We start from the raw sequence: 22929 nt of genomic DNA on the forward strand, positions 1-22929 counted from the left end.
CACATCAATATAATTAAGCTAAGTTCAAGGATAAATTCGAAACTCATGTACTTCTTGTTCTTTTGAATTAAAACATTTTTCATTTAAGAGAGGTGATGAATTCATAGGACATTCATAACTTTAAGACAAAGTTACTAACTACTAATGATCATGTAATGAAGACACAAACATAGATAAGCACATAACATAGAAAACGAAAAACAGAAGAAATAAGAACAAGGAATGAATCCACCTTAGTGATGGTGGCGTTTCCTTCTTGAGGAACCAATGATGTCCTTGAGCTCTTCTATGTCTCTTCCTTGTCTTTGTTGCTCCTCCCTCATTGCTTTTTGATCTTCTCTTATTTCATGAAGCATGATGGAGTGCTCTTGATGTTCCACCCTTAGTTGTCCCATATTGGAACTCAATTCTCCTAGGGAGGTGTTGATTTTCTCCCAATAGTTTTCTGGAGGAAAGTGCATTTGAGGCATCTCTGGGATCTCATGGTGATGAGCTTCATACGCCTCTTGAGCTCCATGAATGGGCTCTCTTGCTTGCTCCATCTTCTTCTTAGTGATGGGCTTGTCTTCTTTAATGAGGATATCTTCCTCTATGTCAATCCCAGCCAAATTGCATAGGTGGCAAATGAGGTGAGGAAAGGCTAACCTTGCCATAGTGGAGGACTTGTCAGCCACCTTGTAGAGTTCTTGAGGTATAATCTCATGAACTTCTACCTCTTCTCCAATCATGATGCTATGGATCATGATGGCCCGGTCTATAGTAACTTTAGACCGGTTGCTAGTGGGAATGATTGAGCATTGAATGAACTCCAACCATCCTCTAGCTACAGGCTTGAGGTCCAATCTTCTTAGTTGAACCGGCTTGCCTTTGGAGTCAATCTTCCATTGAGCTCCTTCCACGCATATGTCCATAAGGACTTGGTCCAACCTTTGATTAAAGTTGACCCTTCTAGTGTAGGGGCGTTCATCTCCTTGCATCATGGGCAAGTTAAACGCCAACCTCACATTCTCCGGACTAAAATCTAAGTATTTCCCCCGAACCATTGTAACATAGTTCTTTGGATCCGGGTTCTTACTTTGATCATGGTTCTTGGTGATCCATGCATTGGCATAGAACTCTTGAACCATTAGGATGCCGACTTGTTGGATGGGATTTGTTAGAACTTCCCAACCTCTTCTTTGAATTTCACGTCGGATCTCCGGATACTCATTTCTTTTGAGTTTGAAAGGGACCTCAGGGATCACCTTCTTCTTGGCCACAACATCATAGAAGTGGTCTTGATGGGCTTTGGAGATGAACCTTTCCATCTCCCATGACTCGGAGGTGGAAGCTTTTATCTTCCCTTTCCCCTTTCTAGAGGATTCTCCGGTCTTAGGTGCCATCAATGGTAATGGAAAAACAAAAAGCTTATGCTTTTACCACACCAAACTTAGAATTTTGCTCGCCCTCGAGCAATAAAAGAAAGAATAGATGAAGAAGAAGAAGAAATGGAGGAGAGGGAGAGTGGGGAGTGTTTCGGCCAAGAAGGGTATAGAGGGGTGTGTTGTGTGAATTTGAGGAAGAATGGAGGGCTTTATATAGGGAAGGGAGGGGGGAAAGGTTTCGGCCATATGGGTGGGTTTGGGTGGGAAATTGGTTTTGAATTTTGAAGGTAGGTGGAGTTTATGAGGTATGTTTATAGGGAAGAGTGGATGGATGTGAGTGGTGAAGAGGTGATGGGGAAGAGAGTTTGAGGTGATTGGTGAAGGGTTTTTGGGGAAGAGTATTTATGGGGTTGTGTGAAAGAAAGTGGTGAGAAGAAGTGAGTGGAGGTAGGTGGGGATCCTGTGGGGTCCACAGATCCTGAGTGGATCTTGTGGGGTCCACAGATCCTGAGTGGATCCTGTGGGGTCCACAGATCCTGAGGTGTTCAAGGATTTACATCCCTGCACCCATTAGGCATGTAAAAATGCCTTTGCACACAACTCTGGGCGTTCAGCGCCAGGTTGGTGGCCATTTTGGGCGTTCAACGCCCATTTGTGTGCCATTTCTGGCGTTGAACGCCAGAACCATGCCTGTTCTGGTGTTCAGCACCCAGAAGCTGCCCATTTTGGGCGTTCAGCGCCAGAACCATGCTCTGTTCTGGCGCTGAACGCCAGAGAGATGCTCCTCCAGGGTGTGATTTTTCTTCTGCTGTTTTTGATTCTGTTTTCAATTTTTATATTTATTTTGTGACTCCACATGATCATGAACCTATAAAGACATGAAAAACAATGAAAATAAAAATTAGATAAATAAACATTGGGTTGCCTCCCAACAAGCGCTTCTTTAATGTCAATAGCTTGACAGTGGGCTCTCATGGAGCCTTACAGATGTTCAGAGCATTGTTGAAACTCTCCAACACCAAACTTAGAGTTTGGATATGGGAGTTCAACACCAAACTTAGAGTTTGGTTGTGGCCTCCCAACACCAAACTTAGAGTTTGACTGTGGGGGCTTGGGTTGACTCTGTTTTGAGAGAAGCTTTTCATGCTTCCTCTCCATGGTTGCAGAGAGAGATCCTTGAGTTTTAAACACAAGGGAGTCCTCATTCATTTGGAGGACTAATTCTCCTCTGTCAACATCAATCACAGCTCTTGCTGTGGCCAGGAAAGGTCTTCCTAGGATGATGGATTCATCCTTTTCCTTTCCAGTATCCAGGACTATGAAATCAGCAGGGATGTAAAGGCCTTCAACCTTTACTAACACGTCCTCTACTTGTCTATAAGCCTGTTTTCTTGAACTGTCTGCCATCTCTAATGAGATTTTAGCAGCTTGCACCCCATAGATTCCCAGTTTCTCTATTACAGAGAGGGGCATGAGGTTTATTCCTAAACCAAGGTCACACAGAGCCTTAAAGATCATGGTGCCTATGGTACAGGATATTATGAACTTTCCAGGATCCTGTCTCTGCTGTGGCAATGTCAGTTGATCCAGATCACTTAGTTCATTGATGAACAAGGGAGGTTCAACTTCCCAAGTATCAATGCCAAACAATTTGGCATTCAGCTTCATGATTGCACCAAGAAACTTGGCAGTTTGCTCTTCAGTAACATCCTCATTCTCTTCAGAAGAGGAATACTCATCAGAGCTCATGAAGGGCATAAGGAGGTTCAATAGAATCTCTATGGTCTCTAGATGAGCCTCAGAGTCCTTTGGTTCCTCAGAGGGAAGCTCCTTATTGATCACTGGACGTCCCAGGAGGTCTTCCTCCTTGGGATTCACGTCCTCCTCTCCTTCTTTGGGTTCGGCCATGGTGCTTATGTCAATGGCCTTGCACTCTCCTTTTGGATTCTCTTCTGTATTGCTTGGGAGAGTACTAGGAGGGATTTCAGTGATCCTTTTACTCAGCTGGCCCACTTGTGCTTCCAGATTTCTAATGGAAGACCTTGTTTCATTCATGAAACTTACAGTGGCCTTAGATAGATCAGAGACTAAATTTGCTAAATTAGAAGTATTTTGTTCAGAGTTCTCTGTCTGTTGCTGAGTAGATGATGGAAAAGGCTTGCTATTGCTAAACCTGTTTCTTCCACCATTATTAAAGCCTTGTTGAGGCTTTTGATCCTTCCATGAGAAATTTAGATGATTTCTCCATGATGAGTTATAGGTGTTTCCATAAGGTTCACCTAAGTAATTTACCTCTGCTATTGCAGGGTTCTCAGGATCATAAGCTTCTTCTGCATAAGAAGCCTCTTGAGTACTGTTGGATGCAGCTTGCATTCCATGCAGACTCTAAGAGATCATATTGACTTGCTGAGTCAATATTTTATTTTGAGCCAATATGGCATTCAGAGTATCAACTTCAAGAACTCCCTTCTTCATAGGCGTCCCATTACTCACAGGATTCCTTTCAGAAGTGTACATGAACTGGTTATTAGCAACCATGTCAATGAGTTCTTGAGCTTCTGCAGGCGTTTTCTTTAGGTGAATGGATCCACCTGCAGAAGTGTCCAGTGACATCTTTGATGGCTCAGATAAACCATCATAGAATATATCCAGGATGGTCCATTCTGAAAGCATGTCAGAAGGACACTTTTTGGTCAACTGTTTGTATCTTTCCCAAGCTTCATAGAGGGATTCACCTTCTTTCTGTCTGAAGGTTTGAACATCAGCTCTAAGCTTGCTCAGCTTTTGAGGAGGAAAGTACTTGGCTAAGAAAGCCGTGACCAGCTTATCCCAAGAGTTCAGGCTGTCTTTGGGTTGAGAATCCAACCATAATCTAGCTCTGTCTCTTACAGCAAAAGGGAAAAGCATGAGCCTGTAGACTTCAGGGTCTACTCCATTAGTCTTAACAGTATCACATATCTGCAAGAATTCAGTTAAGAACTGAAAAGGATCTTCAGATGGAAGTCCATGAAACTTGCAGTTCTGCTGCATCAGAGAAACTAATTGAGGTTTCAGCTCAAAGTTGTTTGTTCCAATGGCAGGAATGGAGATGCTTCTTCCATGTAAATTAGAATTAGGTGCAGTAAAGTCACCAAGCATCTTCCTTACATTATTATTATTTTCGGCTGCCATCTCCTCTTCCTGTTCGAAAATTTCTGAAAGGTTATCTCTGGATTGTTGTATTTTAGCTTCTCTTAGTTTCCTTTTTAGAGTCCTTTCAGATTCTGGATCTGCTTCCACAAGAATGTTCTTATCCTTGCTCCTGCTCATATGACAAAGAAGAGGGCACAGAAAAATAATAATAATAGTAGAGATCCTTTATACCACAGTATAGGGATCCCTGTGTGAGTAGAAGAAGAGGGGGAGACAAAGAATGTAATGTAATGGAAGAAACACAACTGTGAGGAGGGTTGAGATGTGAGATGAGATGTTAGTAGATGAATAAATAAATAGAATAAGATGGGAGAGGGAGAATTTTCGAAAATAATTTTTGAAAAAGGGTTAGTGATTTTCGAAAATAGTTTTTGAAAAAGGTTAGTAATTTTCGAAAAATTTTGAAATCAAAAATAAAAATAATTAGTTAATTAAAAAGAAATTTTGAAAAAGAGGGAAGATATTTTCGAAAATTAGAGAGAGAGAGAGTTAGTTAGGTAGTTTTGAAAAAGTTAAGAAACAAACAAAAAGTTAGTTAGTTAGTTGAAACAAATTTTGAAAAGATAAGAAGTTAGGAGGTTAGAAAAGATATTTTGAAACCAACTTTTTGAAAAAGGTAAGATAAGAAGATATTTTAGAAAAGATATAATTGAAATTAGTTTTTGAAAAAGATTTGATTTTTTTTTAATCACAATTAATGACTTGATCCACAAGAAATCACAAGATATGATTCTAGAACTCAAAGTTTGAATCTTTCTTAACAAGTAAGTAACAAACTTGAAATTTTTGAATGAAAACATTAATTGTTATTGTTATTTTCGAAAGTTTGATATAAAAATAAGAAAAAGATTTTTGAAAAATATTTTTAGAATTTTCGAAAATAACTAAGAATTTTGAAAAAGATTTGATTTTTGAAAAAGATTTTGAAAGAGATAAGATTTTCAAATTGAAAATTTGATTTGACTCATAAGAAACAACTTTAATTTTTAAAATTTTTTGAAAAAGTCAACTCAATTTTCGAATTTGATGAGAGAAAAAAAAGGGAAAGATTTTTTTGATTTTTGAAATTTTTATGAAAAACATGAAAATTATGCAATGCATGAAATTTTTAGATCAAAACAATGAATGCATGCAAGAATGCTATGAATGTCAAGATGAACACCAAGAACACTTTGAATGTCAAGATGAACATCATAGACACAATTTTGAAAAAAAAAATTTATGCAAAGAAAACATGCAAGACACTAAACTTAGAATTCTTTAATGCTTACGCACTAAGAATTCAAGAATGCATATGAAAAACACCATACAACACAAAACAAAAAATCATCAAGATCAAACAAGAAGACTTACCAAGAACAACTTGAAGATCATGAAGAACACTATGAATGCATGAATTTTCGAAAAAAGCAAGATGCATATGCAAGTGACACCAAACTTATGATATGACTCAAGACTCAAACAAGAAACACAAAAAATATTTTTGATTTTTATGATTTTCTAATTTTTTTGGATTTTTCGAAAAATTAATTGAAAAAGAAAAATAAGGATTCCAAAACTTTTAATATGAATTCCAGAAATCTTGCATTCTTAGTCTAAAGCTTCAGTCCAGGAATTAGACATGGCTCACTAGCCAGCCAAGCTTTCCATGAAAGCTCCGGTCCAAAACACTAGACATGGCCAATGGCCAGCCAAGCTTCAGCATGTAATTCAGACATGACATGCCTGACATACCCTACAGTCGTATAACAGCTGATGGTTGGAAGCCTCAGTCCAAAAGAATTTAGACATGACTTTACAGCCAGCCAGGCTTCACATGCTTCATGAAACACTAGAATTCATTCTTAAAAATTTTGAATCTAAATTTTTTTTTTTGAAAACATTTTTATATATTTTTTTTCGAAAACAAAGGAGAAAATTTTGAAATATTTTTGAAAATTTTTTTGAAAAGAAAACAAAAAGAAAATTACCTAATCTGAGCAACAGGATGAACCGTCAGTTGTCCAAACTCGAACAATCCCCGGCAACGGCGCCAAAAACTTGGTACGCGGAATCGTGATTACACTTTAATTATGTAAAATTTATTGCTCTTTCTTTCCCTGGAAATGGCGCCAAAAACATGATGCCAAGACCATGGTTCACAACTCCGTGTAACTAACCAGCAAGTGCACTGGGTCGTCCAAGTAATACCTTACGTGAGTAAGGGTCGAATCCCACGGAGATTGTCGGTATGAAGCAAGCTATGGTCACCTTGCAAATCTCAGTTAGGCAGATATAAATTGATAATGGTGTTTTCGAATAATAATTAATAGAATAGGGATAGAAATACTTATATAATTCATTGGTGAGAATTTCAGATAAGCGAATGGAGATGCTTTCGTTCCTCTGAACCTCTGCTTTCCTGCTATCTTCATCCAATCAGTCTTACTCCTTTCCATGGCTGGCTTTATGTGATACATCACCACTGTCAATGGCTACTTTCGGTCATCTCTCGGGAAAATGATCCAATGCCCTGTCACGGCACGGCTAATCGTCTGGAGGCATCACCGTTGTCAATGGCTTCATCTTATCCTCTCAGTGAAAATGGTCAACGCACCCTGTCACGGCACGGCTATTCATCTGTCGGTTCTCGATCATGCTGGAATAGGATTTACTATCCTTTTGCGTCTGTCACTAACGCCCTGCAATCGCGAGTTTGGAGCTCGTCACAGTCATTCATTCATTGAATCCTACTCGGAAAACCACAGACAAGGTTTAGACTTTTCGGATTCTCTTGAATGCCGCCATCATTCTAGCTTACACCACGAAGATTCTGGTTAGGAGATCTAAGAGATACCCATTCAGTCGAAGGTAGAACGGAAGTGGTTGTCAGGCACGCGTTCATAGGGAATGATGATGATTGTCACGTTCATCACATTCAGGTTGAAGTACGAATGAATATCTTGGAAGTGAAACAAGATGAATTGAATAGAAAACAGTAGTACTTTGCATTAATCTTTGAGGAACAGCAGAGCTCCACACCTTAATCTATGGAGTGTAGAAACTCTACCGTTGAAAATACATAAGTGAAAGGTCCAGGCATGGCCGAATGGCCAGCCCCCAAAACGTGATCACAGGATCAATAATACAATCCAGGATGTCTAATACAATAGTAAAAGGTCCTATTTATAATAAACTAGCTACTAGGGTTTACATGAGTAAGTAATTGATGCATAAATCTACTTCCGGGGCCCACTTGGTGTGTGCTTGGGCTGAGCTTGAGTGTTGCACGTGTAGAGGTCCTTCTTGGAGTTGAACGCCAGTATTTGTGCCAGTTTGGGCGTTCAACTCTGGTTTTGGATCCTTTTCTGGCGCTGGACGCCAGATTTGGGCAGAGAGCTGGCGTTGAACGCCAGTTTGCGTCATCTAAATTTGGCCAAAGTATGGACTATTATATATTGCTGGAAAGTCCTGAATGTCTACTTTCCAACGCAATTGGAAGCACGCCATTTCGAGTTCTGTAGCTCCAGAAAATCCACTTTGAGTGCAGGGAGGTCAAAATCCAACAGCATCAGCAGTCCTTCTTCAACCTCTGAATCTGATTTCTGCTCAAGTCCCTCAATTTCAGCCAGAGAATACCTGAAATCACAGAAAAACACACAAACTCATAGTAAAGTCCAGAAATGTGAATTTAACATAAAAACTAATGAAAACATCCCTAAAAGTAACTAGATCCTACTAAAAACATACTAAAAACAATGCCAAAAAGCGTATAAATTATCCGCTCATCAGTAAGCTACAGGGGAGGGCTTACAAGAGAGAGTGAGTGTCGAGGAAGGAGGCATTGTCAGAGAAAATCACCGCCGGTTCACAGTGTTGGAGCATAGACAGATGGAGCGCCGACAGAGCGAGTGTCGACGGAGACTTTACAAGAGACAGTGAGCACCAAAGGTGGCCCTGCCATAGAGAGTCACTGCTGAAGGAGGGTTAGGGGTTTACAGCGTATAGAGGAAACAAAAGGAGTAGTGACGGTGGGAGCACCGGAAGAGGAAGCGCCGACGGAGGCATTGCGACAAATGAGAGAGTGCGAGTGCCAGCGATGAGCTCTGTGTGATTGAGGAGGGTTCTTCGAAGATTTTTTATTAGCTTTGTGTGTTTCGAAGAAAGGAAAGAGTGTTAGGCATTATTGTGTAACTCTCTCAGTATTTCGAAGAAAGAGGGGTGGAAAACCTTTTTTTTGGGAACGTTGTGCCCACGCTTTTTGGGGTGCCAAAAGAGTTAAGTGAAACGGGCACGCTTCAAAAACGTGATGATAACAACAATATTTTGCCATGCTTTAAAAGCATGTCTGTTGTTCAAAAGCGTAGCCTAATCACTAATAAATCATCACCTCATAAAAGCGTGACTGTTGACCCTTTCGGCCACGCTTTTGAAGTGTGGCAAGAAAAAGTGTGGCCAAATCTCTAATCAATCACCACCCTCATAAAAACGTGGCCGTTGACCCCTTTTGGCCATGCTTTTAAGCGTGGCAAGAAAAAAGTGTGGCGACTGACCTTTTTTCTTGTAGTGTTTGAATTTTACTAAGATAATCTGCTACTGAAAGACCTTCTTTCTTGATCATCTTGAGCTAAGATTTGATATGTTTGATTTAAGCCTTTGAAGATTTCGAAAAGAATTCTTGAATCTTCTCCCACACTTGATAGGCAAAATTACAATTAAGCATCTGATTCTTGAGAGGCTCATCCATGGATGTAAGTAACCAAACTATAAGGTATTGTTCGAGACTTTCATTCCTTGTACTTTTCTAATTCTGTGCCAGCAGTTCTTTCTAGCTCAGTACTGAATTGTGGAGGACTTTTTGTTTGAATGAGATGATCTTCCAAACCATTTGCTCCAATTGTGTGTAATGTTAATTTTTGCCAACTACAAAAGTTATTCTTGTTGAGTTCATTATCAAGAACTGGTATAGATTTTTTTTTTTTTTTTTTTTGTGAAGAAGTATTTGTGGGTAGTGGTATAATCTCTGTTATGGATCATTACTGAGCTCTAGATACCATGTAAAAAAAGTGAATTGAGTGATCTAGTTGTTATCACTCTTATCATCCGGATATTATCCTTTTGTAAAGAGTATTACTATTTGTATACTTAAATTGATGCTTATTTTGTATATATATATATATATATATATATATATAGATATATATATACACCCCCTTTAAAGATTAAAAAAAGATAAGCCAAAACAAAAGAAAAAAAAATAGAGATTATGGTCTAATGAATTATTATAAATATAATTTTAATATATTATTAATATATACATATAACATCTAGTAAAATATTAGGTTAACAAAAATAATTATTGTTTACTTATATAAGGCATGCATATGACATCAAAATTATTAGACTCATTTTGATTCCAAGATAATGGAGTACAATTCATATTGGTGACATATCCATTGCATGAGGTATATATTTATGGAGCTAAAGAAAGTCTATTCTTGGTTGGTTTATATGTTTCTTTTAAATAAAAAAAAATTGATGCCATTTCTTAATGTTGGAAGTGATATCGGATCGCACTAGTATATATCACTAAATAAACATGCACGGGAGATTTGTGGCCATTTTTTAAAGTTTAGTAACGATTTTAACCGTTACAATATGGTTGGACGACACGTAGCAACCACTGTCCCTGTTTTCTGGCCATACGATTAGCAGCGATTTTCATCGTTGGAGTAACCATTGCAAAATGACAAAATTAATTGTGGCAATTTTTCATATAAAAAATAAATTTATGACAGTTTAAAACCGCTGCAAACTAAACTACGTTTTAAAAAATTTGTGAAACTTTGAAATCACCGAAATCTGCTACATAAGATTAAAAATTAATAATAATGAAATAGTTTGTACCATTTTCCTCATCACATCACATTTCCTTTACATCATGATTGATCAAACTTTATATCTCCATTAAAAAACACACGCAATACTAAGTTCATAGGTAATTCAAAATTATTAACCATTATCATTAATAAAATTCTTTTAAAAAAACACCATACAAGCACTTTCTTGTAAAACTTTTTTGAGATAACTTACATTAAATTTGGAACTACTAAATATTTTGATAGGAGCAATATTATATATATGACCAACAAAATTAATTGTTTTTTATTAATACTTAAACAATAAATTAATAAAATTAAAAAATTTAGAAATAAAATTCTAAAACTATTTTTATAGACACTAATCAAAATAATAAATGAGAACAATATATAACAAATAGGTCTCTAAAAATTTTTTATAATGGACTTATTATAAGTTTCTAAAATAATAAAATAAATAAAATAAATTCTTGAAAAATTATAATGCGAAGCTTTCTAAAAAAAATAGCAATAACAAACACATTATTTGATCTTTCTTTTGGTCGTCCTTAAGTTCATTTCATTCTTTGAAACAATTATAAAACTCCAATATTTTTTTTAGATAAATAAGAGTAGCTCTCGTCCATCTAAACAGTGGGGGAAGGATAAAGGTTCAATGTTAATTTTTTTTAAATTTATTTGATATTTTCTTCTTTTTTTTTTTAATGAACATATAACTTTATCGCAAAATTAAATTTCTGATATATTTTTTTATTTATTTGGTAATTTTTTCATCCTTACAAATAAACTTATATGTTTATTGCAAAATTTTCCAAAGATCCATTTGTTTTATTACTCAATAAATTAACATGATATAAAATAAATATTTGAAGTTTAATATATCATTTAAAATTAATTACTATTTTAATTTTCAATAAATAATTTTGGTCTTATTAAACTATTATATACTATAATTAAGATTAGAAGAGAAGTAGCAAAAACATGTGCTAAATATTGTGAATTGTACTAAATGATATATAGTTATTTGTAGCAACAAAAGATAATACAAAAACCAATCTAATTAAATGAAAGAAATTAAACTAAAGATCCTCAAGATGAGCATGGCTATTAACCATGTCTTGAGGAATGAATCTGGCCCAAAACCAATGTGATCTCCACACACTATTCATTTCTTCAATTGGGACATTCTTTGTCTCAGGAAGGAAGAAGGCAATAAAAATAGTCATGATAACTACAAAACCACCAAAAAAGAAGAAAAGACCGAATTTCAAGTGACAAAGCATCATGAGAAAAACTTGGCCTATGATAAAAGTGAAGAGCATGTTAACCGAAACATTGATGGCTTGTCCTGCGGATCTTATTTCAAGAGAGCATATTTCACTGGGAACCAACCATCCAAGTGGACCCCATGACCATGCAAATGATGCCACGTATGCACATATAAAGAACAAAAGAAGGTTCACTTCTCCATTGCTAAATGAACCTACACCACTCACCCCAAACTCCTTAGCGATCATAGCTCCAACCGCAATCTGCAAATTAAACAATCATTCTCACTTATTTTCTAAATTAATTATGTAGTAATGTATTGAGTTATTCAATCCCCAAATGATTTCTCAGATTGCCCTAAAATAGTTCATCAAATCTCAATTATATCAATTAAGTTGTTAACATCGATAAAAGTGCATTACATTAGTCTTTTCTTTTTCATAAGTGACTCATTACATCGTTAAACATTAATGTAGTACATTTTTGTCAATTTTAAAAAGTAATTGGTGTAATTAAAATTTTTATACTATTTTAGTGTGTGCAACTAATTAGAAGACTATTTTAAAACTTAACTTGTATGTTATAATCAACTTTTTTGAATACATCATCTCAATTTTTATTTTAATTAACTTTGTAAAATTTAATTACATATACTATACAAGATATAAAAAATATTATGTATGAACTAAAAATTAACCACTAAATTATGTATTTATATATAAATATATATTTTGTATTTCAACACATGCACACACATATATAAATGACTGAGCGACTAATGTTTGATATACAAATAGCAAAGTTGATACAAGATTTAAGTGACAAATGAAAACATACAAGAGAAAGTCTTGTATATGATACATCACACTTTATAAGATCAAGTAGAAAAATCAATTAACAGAATCCATTCTTAATTTTCACCTGACAAATAAGAAACAAAAATCTTCTTCCAAATTTATCCATGGAAAGAATATAGTAATAATGAATGATCAGTAAACTTTTATTTATACTCATAAAAAATCATAATAGTATCAAATTTATTCATAAATAAAAGAATTAATTTTGTATCTATAAAAAATAATCTATGTGATAAAAATGATAGTTTTTTACAAGTAAATTTATTAATGAAAGATTTCTCAGTATTAAGAACTTTTATAAGTAAAAATAATAATTTACTCAATTTTCATAAGTGCAAATTAAATTTAGTTAATTCTATTTATTCTTGGATAGATTGGATGACATATATTCTGAACTTTCACCAATACAAATGCTAGTTTATATATGATAATTGATAAATTGATGATAAATTGAAGCATGCATGTTGTAACTAACTTTTACCTGGCAAAGTAACATTTGGATGCCACCTTCAAGAAACAAAATTCTTCTTCCAAATCTATCGACAGAAAATATAGAAATAATGGTGGCAACAACATTGACTCCACCGGTGATGACAGCAGACATAAGAGAAGCATTACTCCCAAACCCTAAAGTTTGGAAAAGAACGGGCGCGTAGAACATAATCACATTGATCCCAGTGAATTGTTGAAAGAATGGAATCAACGAACAAAAAACAAGTTGAGGCCTATATTTTGCTTCTATAATATTCTTCCATGCATTATCCACTTTTTTCGCTTCCTCACTTGCATTCACAAGTTCTTGAAACTCCTCATCCACATTATCAATGCCACGAATTCGTTGCAACATTTTTCTAGCTTTTTCTTGTTTACCTCTTTCGATCATGGAGTTTGGCGTGTCATCTAAGAAAATTGCTCCCAAACACAAAATAATTGCCGGAACTGCCCCTATTCCCAAGGAAAATCTCCATCCATTCTTAATCTTGGCAAGCTTGTAGTTGATGAGATTCGCGATTAAGATTCCGATTGTGATCATCAATTGAAATCCGATGTTAAGTGCGCCTCTAATCTTCGGAGGCGCCATTTCGGATAAGTACAACGGAACAGACTGTTTGTTTGTTCAAAAAAAAAAAAACTTTACGCATTAATTAGATGATAAATGATAATAATTTTATCCATAGTTATATAGAACGTAATATGTTTCCATACGAAAATAGATATGCACTATATCATATGTGAAAAATATACATATGATATTCTACAAATGAATTAGTATGCAATATAAGCGAATTTGCATGCAATACGCTACCTGATTAGTGAATTCATGTAACTATGATTTTACCTGATTACAAAATCCGACACCAAAACCAAGCAACAAACGACCGATGATAAGCATGGCAACGTTGACGGCGAAAGCGTCTAACAAGGAGCCGATAAGAAAGAAGATTCCGCCGATAAACATAGAAATCTTGCGGCCCATGATTCTTGTTATGGAGGAAGCAAAGAAAGAAGCAACCAATGCCGCGAGATATAAAGAAGATGTGAACAATGTGAGCAATGGATTGTCGAATTTGCAGTATTGACTCTGATGATGAACACCGGATTGGTCTTTCATTTGGATGTAAACATTGGGAAAGAATTTGAGTAAAAATTGGTCCATGGAAGTCACGCCTCCTGTAATGCCAAGATCATAGCCAAAGAGTAAGCCTCCCATGGCGGCAACAATGCATGTGACTATGACGAATAATGTGATCTTTCCTTCGTGGTGGGTTCCACCTCCTGTTGCGACAACACCTCCTGCCATATTTTGAACTCTGTGTGTCTTTCTTTACATACATTCCATGCATGTTAATTCTTAACGTCCCTTTCCCAAGGAGGAAACTTATATGCACCACTTCTGCCTAGGATGTGTTTTATTTTTAGTATTAAGAGTGGTTGATAAGAAATCGGATAATATAAAATAATAAAATATTTATTTTTATATTAAAAAAACATAAAAAAAAAGTATAGTAAAAAATGATATATAAAAAATTATTTTTCTTTTTTATATATGCATTTACTAATCTTAGAATCATAAAAGATAAAGCTAAGTCACAAATAATAATGATAATAGTAGTAGCTAGTAGAGGATTGCCTTTAATATTTATTTAGGTTTGTAAACTAATTAAATTGGAATAAGATTTAGATTCCATAAATATAGAGAATATAGACACCAATAAACTCATATAGTACATGCTATCACTATAAATATAAACTCTTTAGGGTATACAAACATACTAGTTTAATAACATTTTCATATCAATATTACTCATCTTAAAAACTATTTTATGCTCTCTCCATCTTCCAATCATTTTTAATTCTCTCATCTTTCATAATCTCCACAAAGTATTTAGACCATTGATTTGATCTATGATTTTACTTGTGAATTCAGCAAATCAAAAAAATTTTTTTGTTCCTAACTATCTTAGATAAGCATAGAAGAAACAAATTTTGTTTTTTGATAACAACTAGCACTCTTCACAATCAAGGGAGAGAATCTAAAAGATCACATATAGTTAAAGAAAAAATACCTGCTAAATTTAAATTTAAAGAAACAAAGGCTGTTGATAAGATTTCTTTAATATATTCAAAATAAATATAACAAGACTATAATCTGTATTCTTGGTTCTTAGCATATGTAGATTCTTCTTTCAAGAATCGAATTATCCATTATATTATTTTTTAGCTTTGGAAAAATTTGGCAAAAACTTCACAACTATTATGCAGAATCACCTAAAATAAAGACCAAGCAATCAAGGAATCAATTGAAGATGACCAAGAAAAAGAACCTTATCATAATTGAGTATTTGTCAAAAATAAAAATAAAAAATTACAAATTCATTAATAGCAATTGATTTTTAGCTTAGCAATGGAGATTATATTGAGGCTATTTGTGAAGGCTTGCCAGAAGAGTTTTCTAGCTGCATCACCCTTATCCAAGCTAAACCTGAATTGTTTAGCACAGGTGAGATTAAAAAACTCTTACTATCCCATGAAGCTACCATTGAAAAATTCAAACAGAATTCTTTAATAACGGTTCAAACAAATCTTACTCAAACTAATTTTCCAAATCCAGAAAATTTCAATCGTCCTTATGAAGGTAGAAGGCATGTTAGAAGTAGCAGATTCTCTCATGAAGGCAGAGTCTCTTAAAAAATCAATAATCGGTAGATTTGTCAAGTTATTGGACACACGGCCCTTCAATGCTTCTTTTGATATGATCATAGTTACCAGGGAGCTTCTACGACAAATTCCTGAACCTCCTCTCCAACTATCAATCAACCACCTCCTCTACCAACCTCATTTCATCAACCATAATCATTTCTTACATCTTCTTCTCAAAATTCAGATATGTCTTGGTATCCATATTTTGGTATCTCTCACCACCTCACTAATGATACATCAAGTTTGATTTCAGCCTTAGAATACACAAGACTTGATCAATTATACATAGTCAATGATTCAGGTTTGCTTATCTCTAAATCTAGTTATTCATATATTAAGAATTCATCTAACAATCATGTTTTCATTTTAAAGAATCTGTTTCATATTTCTCAAATAGTTAAAAATTTAATTAGTGTTTAAGATTTTATTTGGACAATAATGTCTTCTTTAAATTTTATCAATTTCATTGTGTAGTTAAATCACAAGATACTAAACAAGTGCTCCTTCAGGGACAACTTAAACATGGGTTATATGTGTTTGATCAAGTTTGTATTCCAAAATCATGTAATAATAATTCAGATTTTCATGCCTTTTTAGCTACTTGTAGGACAAATTTGGAGTTATGGCATAAACACTTAATCTCCAATTATTATTAAAACTGTTCTTAAACAGTGTAATCTTCCATTTTCTAATAAAGTTGATTCAACATCTTTTGTTTGTGAAACATGTTGTAAAGAAAAAATGCACACCTTACCTTTTTCTTTTTCTGAAACCACTTATACTGCACCCTTACAATTAGTTTTCTTGGATATTTGGGGTCTGTTCCTTCTATATCTCATTCTGATAATCTTATTACTTGAGTATTGTGGATACCTTCACTAGATACGCATGTGTTTACTTATTAGCTACCAAGTCTCAAGTGTTTACAATTTTACAATAATATAAATCTATGATGGAAACTCAGACAGGTCAAATTCTTAAATCTATTCAAACAGATAATGCTAAAGAGTTCTTATCAAATGAATTCAAAACCTTTCTTAATACCAATGGCATCATTCATAGATTGTCATGTCCTTATACTTACCATAAACAAGATGTTGTAGAGATTAGAGAAGAAGTATAGACATATCTATGAAATGGATTTACATTTCTTGCTGCTGCACATTTGCCAATAGAATACTGGGAGGATGTCTTTCTTGCTGCTACTTTTCTTATCAATAGATTGTCCACCAAGATCCTTAATATGAAATCACCCCTTTGAGATTCGTCATTCTAAGTCTCCAGATGATTCTATTTTGAAGTTTTTTGGGTGTGCTTGTTATCCAAATTAAACTTAATGCCTTTTAATAAATATAAATTAGACTATAGGTCTAAAAAATGCAACTTTCTTGGTTATGCTCTTTTTTCAAAAGGGTGTAAATGTTTAAAATAAGATGGTAAAGTTGTTATTGGGCGTAATTTTTTTTTTTATAAAAAAATTTTTATTTTCCCTATTTTTTCATAAGAATGTTGTCTCTGATTCATCACTAACCTTTTTTTATAAGCATAAGATGTTACCTTAGATTCCTATTTTAAATTTTGGTACATCACAGTTACTTTGTATCCCAAGTAAAGCTCCAACTACATCAACTATGTTTACTAACTCCAATACAGGTTCTACTCCTCCAACTAACAATGCTTCATCATTTATTAATTAATCACCTTTTGAAGAAGTTATTATAGATTTTGCACCGATACCAATTTTTATTTTGAAATCCAGCTTCCAAGGTTAGTGATATGGTAACTCGTTCTAAATCTGATGTCTTTAAGCCTAAGGCTCTTATTGCACATTCTAATAATATTGACTTGGTTAATAATGTTTCCAGTATTGTGTCTCAAGCTAAGAACTCCTCTCATTGGTTTCAAGCCATGAAAAAGGAATAAAACTTGGTATTTAGTCTAGCCAGCACCCAACTACACAATTATTAGGTCTAAATGGGTGTTTATTTGCCATTAACCGTGGACCTGATAACTCTATTAAAAAAATTATAAAGCTCACCTTGTGACCAAGGGATACTATTAAATTGAGGGCATCGATTATTCTCAAATCTTTAGCCCAGTTATTAGACCAACAACTATTAAAGTCATCTTATCCTTGGCTTTATCTAAAGGTTAGTCTCTTAAGCAATTTGATTTTAACAATGCATTTTTCAATGGAGATCTCACTGAGAATAATGTGTACATGGCACCTACTGTCAAATGGGCTAGCCAACTCGTTTAAGCCCAGACCATTTAGCCCATGGGTTATACGGGCTAGCCCATTTAAGCCCACTTTGTTCGCGGGTCAAAATTTTATAGCACAGACCGTTTATGGCCAGCCTGACGGGTTAAATAGGCTGGCCCATTTATTTGTTGGCTTTTTTTTGAAATTTTTTAAAAAAAAAAAACTAAAAAAGTCCAATTTTGAGGAGAAAAACTAGTGTATATTTTTGGACAAAAATATTTTGTTTGGTACAAATAAAATTAAAGTTCCACTAAACAACTAAATACATTTGATTTGAGTAACAGTTATGCTCTAAACTTGTTCTTTTAACTCAAAATAGAACCACATTCACATCCAATTAGTGATTCTATATTTCTAATTCTAATATTTCTAATTAAAAGAGTATTTCTAATTCTCCTTATATAGTTAACAAAGTATTATAAATCAACATAGCAACATCATAATTCTACCAAAAAACCACACAAATATGAAAAAAAGTATTTAACAGATTACATGGCATGCAAATATATTACAAAAGCAGCAAGCAATGTAATTCTAAAATTTTTTATCCAATCTACCAAATTAGTCAACACCTGCAATGGAAAGAAAAATAAATTATCAAATAAAAGTTAGTGACTTAGTGACAGAAAAAAATTTCAATAGAATTGAATTAAAAAATGCATTGTTTAAAATAATTAGACAATACTAATAAAATACCAGGCATCATATTAATTAAATCCACTTTATCTTTATAATGTTCTTTGTCACTCTCATTTCACACTCAAATTCAGCATCTACAATTTAAAATTAGTTAGTAAAAAACTAAATAAATACAATATGCAAGTCATTCATTAGTTATTGCCAATAGAAGTTAACAAAATAAATTTAAAAAGTAAATTACCATCATCTTTAAATCCATATATCCAATTAAGAGCACAAATAAGAGCTTGCACATTTTTATCCAAAATAGAATTTCTATACTTATTTAGGATATGTGCACCAATGAAAAATACCGATTCCGAAACTATCGTAGTTATTGAAATACTAAGCACATCACAAGCCATGGAAGCTAAATCAGAAAAGTGATGGGCTTGAGATCTCCAATATTGCAAGACATATATTTTAGAGTTCATATCAAGAATTGACTTTTCCAAATAGATATCTAAAGAAGACTTTCTTTATGAAGCATTAGCTTGAAAACTTATATTTCTCAACTCCTACAATATTAAAAAAATAATAAAACAGTTAAAAAAGTAACATATTGACAGAAAATATAAAAAAAATTATATTAATATAATGCACAACAGAAATAAAACTTACATCAGGCACATCAAATGAAAGTGAATCATCTTCTCTAAAAGTTGGAATTCTTAGTTGACCACTAGAAGCATTAGAAGAGGCATTATGTGACAAAGTTTCTGAATACGCTTCACACAATAAATACAGCTTCTTCTTGATGGTGGTCAATTTCTCATTAGCAGTACATAGATCCACTTTATTCAAATAATACTCCAAAACATGAAATTTCATTTGAGGATCGAGAATAGCTCCTAGAGAGAGAATCATGGAATAATCGCTCAATTACTTATCGAATTTGGCTTTCATTAGTTGCACCATTTTTCTTATGACCTCATCCTCACTAATAAAGTATTCTTTCAGCAAACACCCAATCCTCTAAATTTGCATAAAATATAAATTTAAAGTAGGATAAGATTGACCAAACATCAAGGTAGTAATTTTATAAAATGGATTCAGAAATTTACAGATTTCTCTTCCTCTTTTTCACTCTTTTTCGGACGGACAATCTTTGAAATTGTTATCCTTTAAAGAGAGTCTAACAAAATCACGCTCACATCTCAAAGCACTCTCCAAAATCAAGAAAGTAGAATTTCATCTATTGGGCACATCTAAGTTCACTCTAATGTTAGGAATTTCAAGTGACTTAAGAACATCTCTAAATTGGATAGCTTGTGCCTCCGATGCTCTCACATACTTGATACTCTCTTTGATATTATGAAAAGTAGAACTAGCAACCTTCAACCCATCTTGAACTATCAAGTTTAAGATATGAGCACAACACCTCACATAAAAAAAAGTCCCCAATACAAAATAACCCATCACTTAAAAGGAGGTTTCACTTGAGTAAAGTTTCCATGCTATCATTAGATGAAGCATTGTCTAAAGTTATTGAAAATATTTTCTTCTCTATCCCCATTCAGATAACAACTCAAGCACTTTATTTGCTAATTGATGTCCCGTATGTGGAGGGGGCATGTGAGAAAATGAGAGTATCTTAGAATTTAATTTCCACCTAGAATCAACATAATGGGTAGTCAAAGTCATATAACCCTCTGTTGTGCATGAAGTCCAAAGATCAGTAATTAAACATGTCCTACTTCAAAGTTTTCCTAACTGGCATTTTAATTTTTCTTTTTCAGCAATATAAAATTTGAAAATATCAGCTACAGCAGTGTTTCGAGAAAACATCTTAGCATCAGGATTCAAGTACTTAAAAACATCCCTAATTCTCCTATACTCAACAAATGAGAAAGGCAAATCATGTTCTATGATTGTTATTGTAATTAATTCACGAAAAACTATAGGATCAACTTGTCTAACCCTTAACATCCCAGCTTCATCAAGCATCATTTTTCCCAAATCATGAAATTTGGGGAGTTCACGACACACAGGGATATGTCGTCTCAATGTAGAGGTACCATGAGTACTATCCCCACCTTTGTATTCTTTTCTACACTCTTTACATTTGCACCTTGTTTTGCCATCTTCCCCAATTATTTTTATAAAACTATCCCAAACATTAGATGTAGTTAACCGTTTTCTCTTTTTAGAATTTAACCCATCAATAGCAGTAAGTGAAATACTTACAAGAGATGTCACTTGAGTTACTTCCAGTGGGACTTTATCGTCAACAAGATCATCAAAGTCATCATTAGAGTCTGAGTCCAAGAAAATTTGTTTTACCTCAGCATTTGGATCAACAATATCTCTTGCATAGTCATCCATAACTCAAAAATAAATCACTAACAAAAAATAAAAATATAGAACCAAATTAATCTTTACTAAAACCCAAAATAACCCAGAACAAAACCGAATAGATAAATAATTGATGTCAGTGTCAGACTATTCATCTAAATGTTGAGAACCTAAGATTTATGAGAAAAGAAATAACATGCATATTTTATTATTAAGACAAAAAAGTAATCTTACAATAGTTGGCTGAAAATTGATGAGTGATGACCGAGGGCTACGAAAACTAAAGAAGAGTAGAAGCTGACTGGCTGAGTAAAAAATGGATGAAGTAACGAAAACTATGGAGCTAACGGTGATGAGAGCCTTGCAAGGCTCTAATGGTGGGGATGCTCATCGATGACACCGACAAAGAAGTTACTGTCGTCGGAAGAAGGATGGACACACGCATAAATTTGTGAGGCTGTAGTGCTATGCAAAAGAATTAGGGATTTATGGCTACTTCAGAGTACTTTCTCTTTTTCCTTTGTACGTTTGCTATGTAGAAGAATTAGGGATTTAGAGCATATCGCTACTCCAGATTGCTTTATCTTTTTCCTTTGTATGTTTGAGTTTTAGTGAATGGCTGTTTGGTTTGTTTGGCTTAGAGTTAGAGAGACTTTTTTAATTTTGTACTCTTATATTGTATATGGGTTGGGTTATTTTTTGGGTTGATTTTTTTAGCTTGCATAGTATTGGACTATTATATTTGGTCAATTGGGCTTATGGTCCATGGTTTATTGGCTTAATAATTCTCTAAATCTGTTATTTTGTACTGGTCGGGTTGGGTTTTTTCGAATGCCGTTTGGCTGAAATCTAAAATTTTGGTTTGAGAAAAAAACCAAATTTTATGCGGGCCCGCATTTAGCCTGCAGGCTAACCCGTTTAACCTGCAATTTTTTTCGAGTTAATCGGGCTCAGTCCGTTTAGCCCAAAATTTAAATGGGCCTCAATTAGAGGCAAAATCCCGCCCATTTAAATGGATAAATGGGCCAGCCCGATGGACTTGGCCCATTTTAACGGCCCTAATGGCACCACCTCTGGCCTCTTCAGTTTTGATTCTGGTTTAGTATGTAAACTTGACAAGGCCATTTATAACCTCAAGTAGGCTCCCAGGACTTGGTTTTCTAAACTATGCACTATTCTATCTATTTTTGGTTTTCAAAATACTTCATCTGATCCTTCCTTATTTGTTCGTTTCACAACCTCTTCTACTTTTTTCTTCTTGCATATGTTGATGACATAGTCATCACAGATAGTGATAAATCTGAAATAGAATCCATTATCTCTCAGTTTAATCAAATTTTCTCATCAAAGGACTTAGAGACACTGCATCATTTCTTAGGCATGCAATTTAATTTTTTGCTTTTTAGTGACATGCATATCGCATAAACTAACTATGTTTGTGATCTCCTTAAAAAGGCATCCATGGATAAGTCAAACTCAATTCCCACATGAGATGGATGACCAGAAAGGCAAAAGGATGATTAGTATCGACATGATTACGTAATGAGATGGATGTTGTTGAGAGATATGAGAAGAGGCGCTGTCTTTGTCGTTAGAAAAGTCATATGAGGCAAGGATGTCTTAACACTCCAACATTAGATCAGTGATATAGTACTTTAATAGGATAGTAGTGTTGTTTCATGTCAATTTCAAAAAGTTTATGTAATTTTAACATCTATGTCTAAATATTTACTCATTTGAATAAAGTGTGTTGTTTCCATTTATCTGTTAAGTTTTCATGTTTTCAAATATAGCATTCAGATAAATAATATAACATACATAGCAAACATAAGCAACTGCTACATAATTCAGAAAGTAACAAGATTTCTACAGGCTATAAGTATCAAAAAACAAATAGAAGATGAATACACAATATAAATCACTATATAGAGTTATAGTGAAGTCACTATTAC

General features: G+C 34.2%; 1 protein-coding gene and 1 non-coding gene across 2 annotated transcripts; one reads left to right on the forward strand and one right to left on the reverse strand.

Annotated features, from left to right (window-relative positions):
• Positions 1 to 4031: 4031 nt before the first annotated feature.
• On the forward strand, positions 4032 to 4139 carry LOC148581761 (small nucleolar RNA R71). Its single transcript, XR_015895925.1, has one exon. It is a non-coding gene; the product is annotated as a small nucleolar RNA R71 (small nucleolar RNA).
• Positions 4140 to 11493: 7354 nt separating this feature from the next.
• Positions 11494 to 14341, reverse strand: LOC107621066 (sugar transport protein 10-like). Its single transcript, XM_016323111.3, has 3 exons — positions 13880 to 14341; positions 13022 to 13645; positions 11494 to 11946 (listed from the first exon to the last, which is right to left on the reverse strand). The coding sequence occupies exons 1-3, from the start codon at positions 14339 to 14341 to the stop codon at positions 11494 to 11496; spliced, it is 1539 nt and encodes a 512-aa protein (XP_016178597.1).
• Between the last annotated feature and the right edge of the window lie 8588 nt (positions 14342 to 22929).

This window comes from Arachis ipaensis, chromosome B10 (genome assembly GCF_059453495.1).
Source record: "Arachis ipaensis isolate K30076 ecotype BB chromosome B10, ASM5945349v1, whole genome shotgun sequence".
Classification (NCBI taxonomy): domain Eukaryota; kingdom Viridiplantae; phylum Streptophyta; class Magnoliopsida; order Fabales; family Fabaceae; genus Arachis; species Arachis ipaensis.

Coding starts and splice junctions, on each gene's coding strand:
- LOC107621066 (XM_016323111.3), bottom strand. CDS start 14,341: ATGGCAGGAGGTGTTGTCGCAACAGGAGGTGGAACCCACCACGAAGGA. Junction 13,646..13,879: donor GTGTCGGATTTTGTAATCAG/GTAAAATCATAG, acceptor ACAAACAAACAG/TCTGTTCCGTTGTACTTATC. Junction 11,947..13,021: donor TCCAAATGTTACTTTGCCAG/GTAAAAGTTAGT, acceptor TTTAATTTGCAG/ATTGCGGTTGGAGCTATGAT.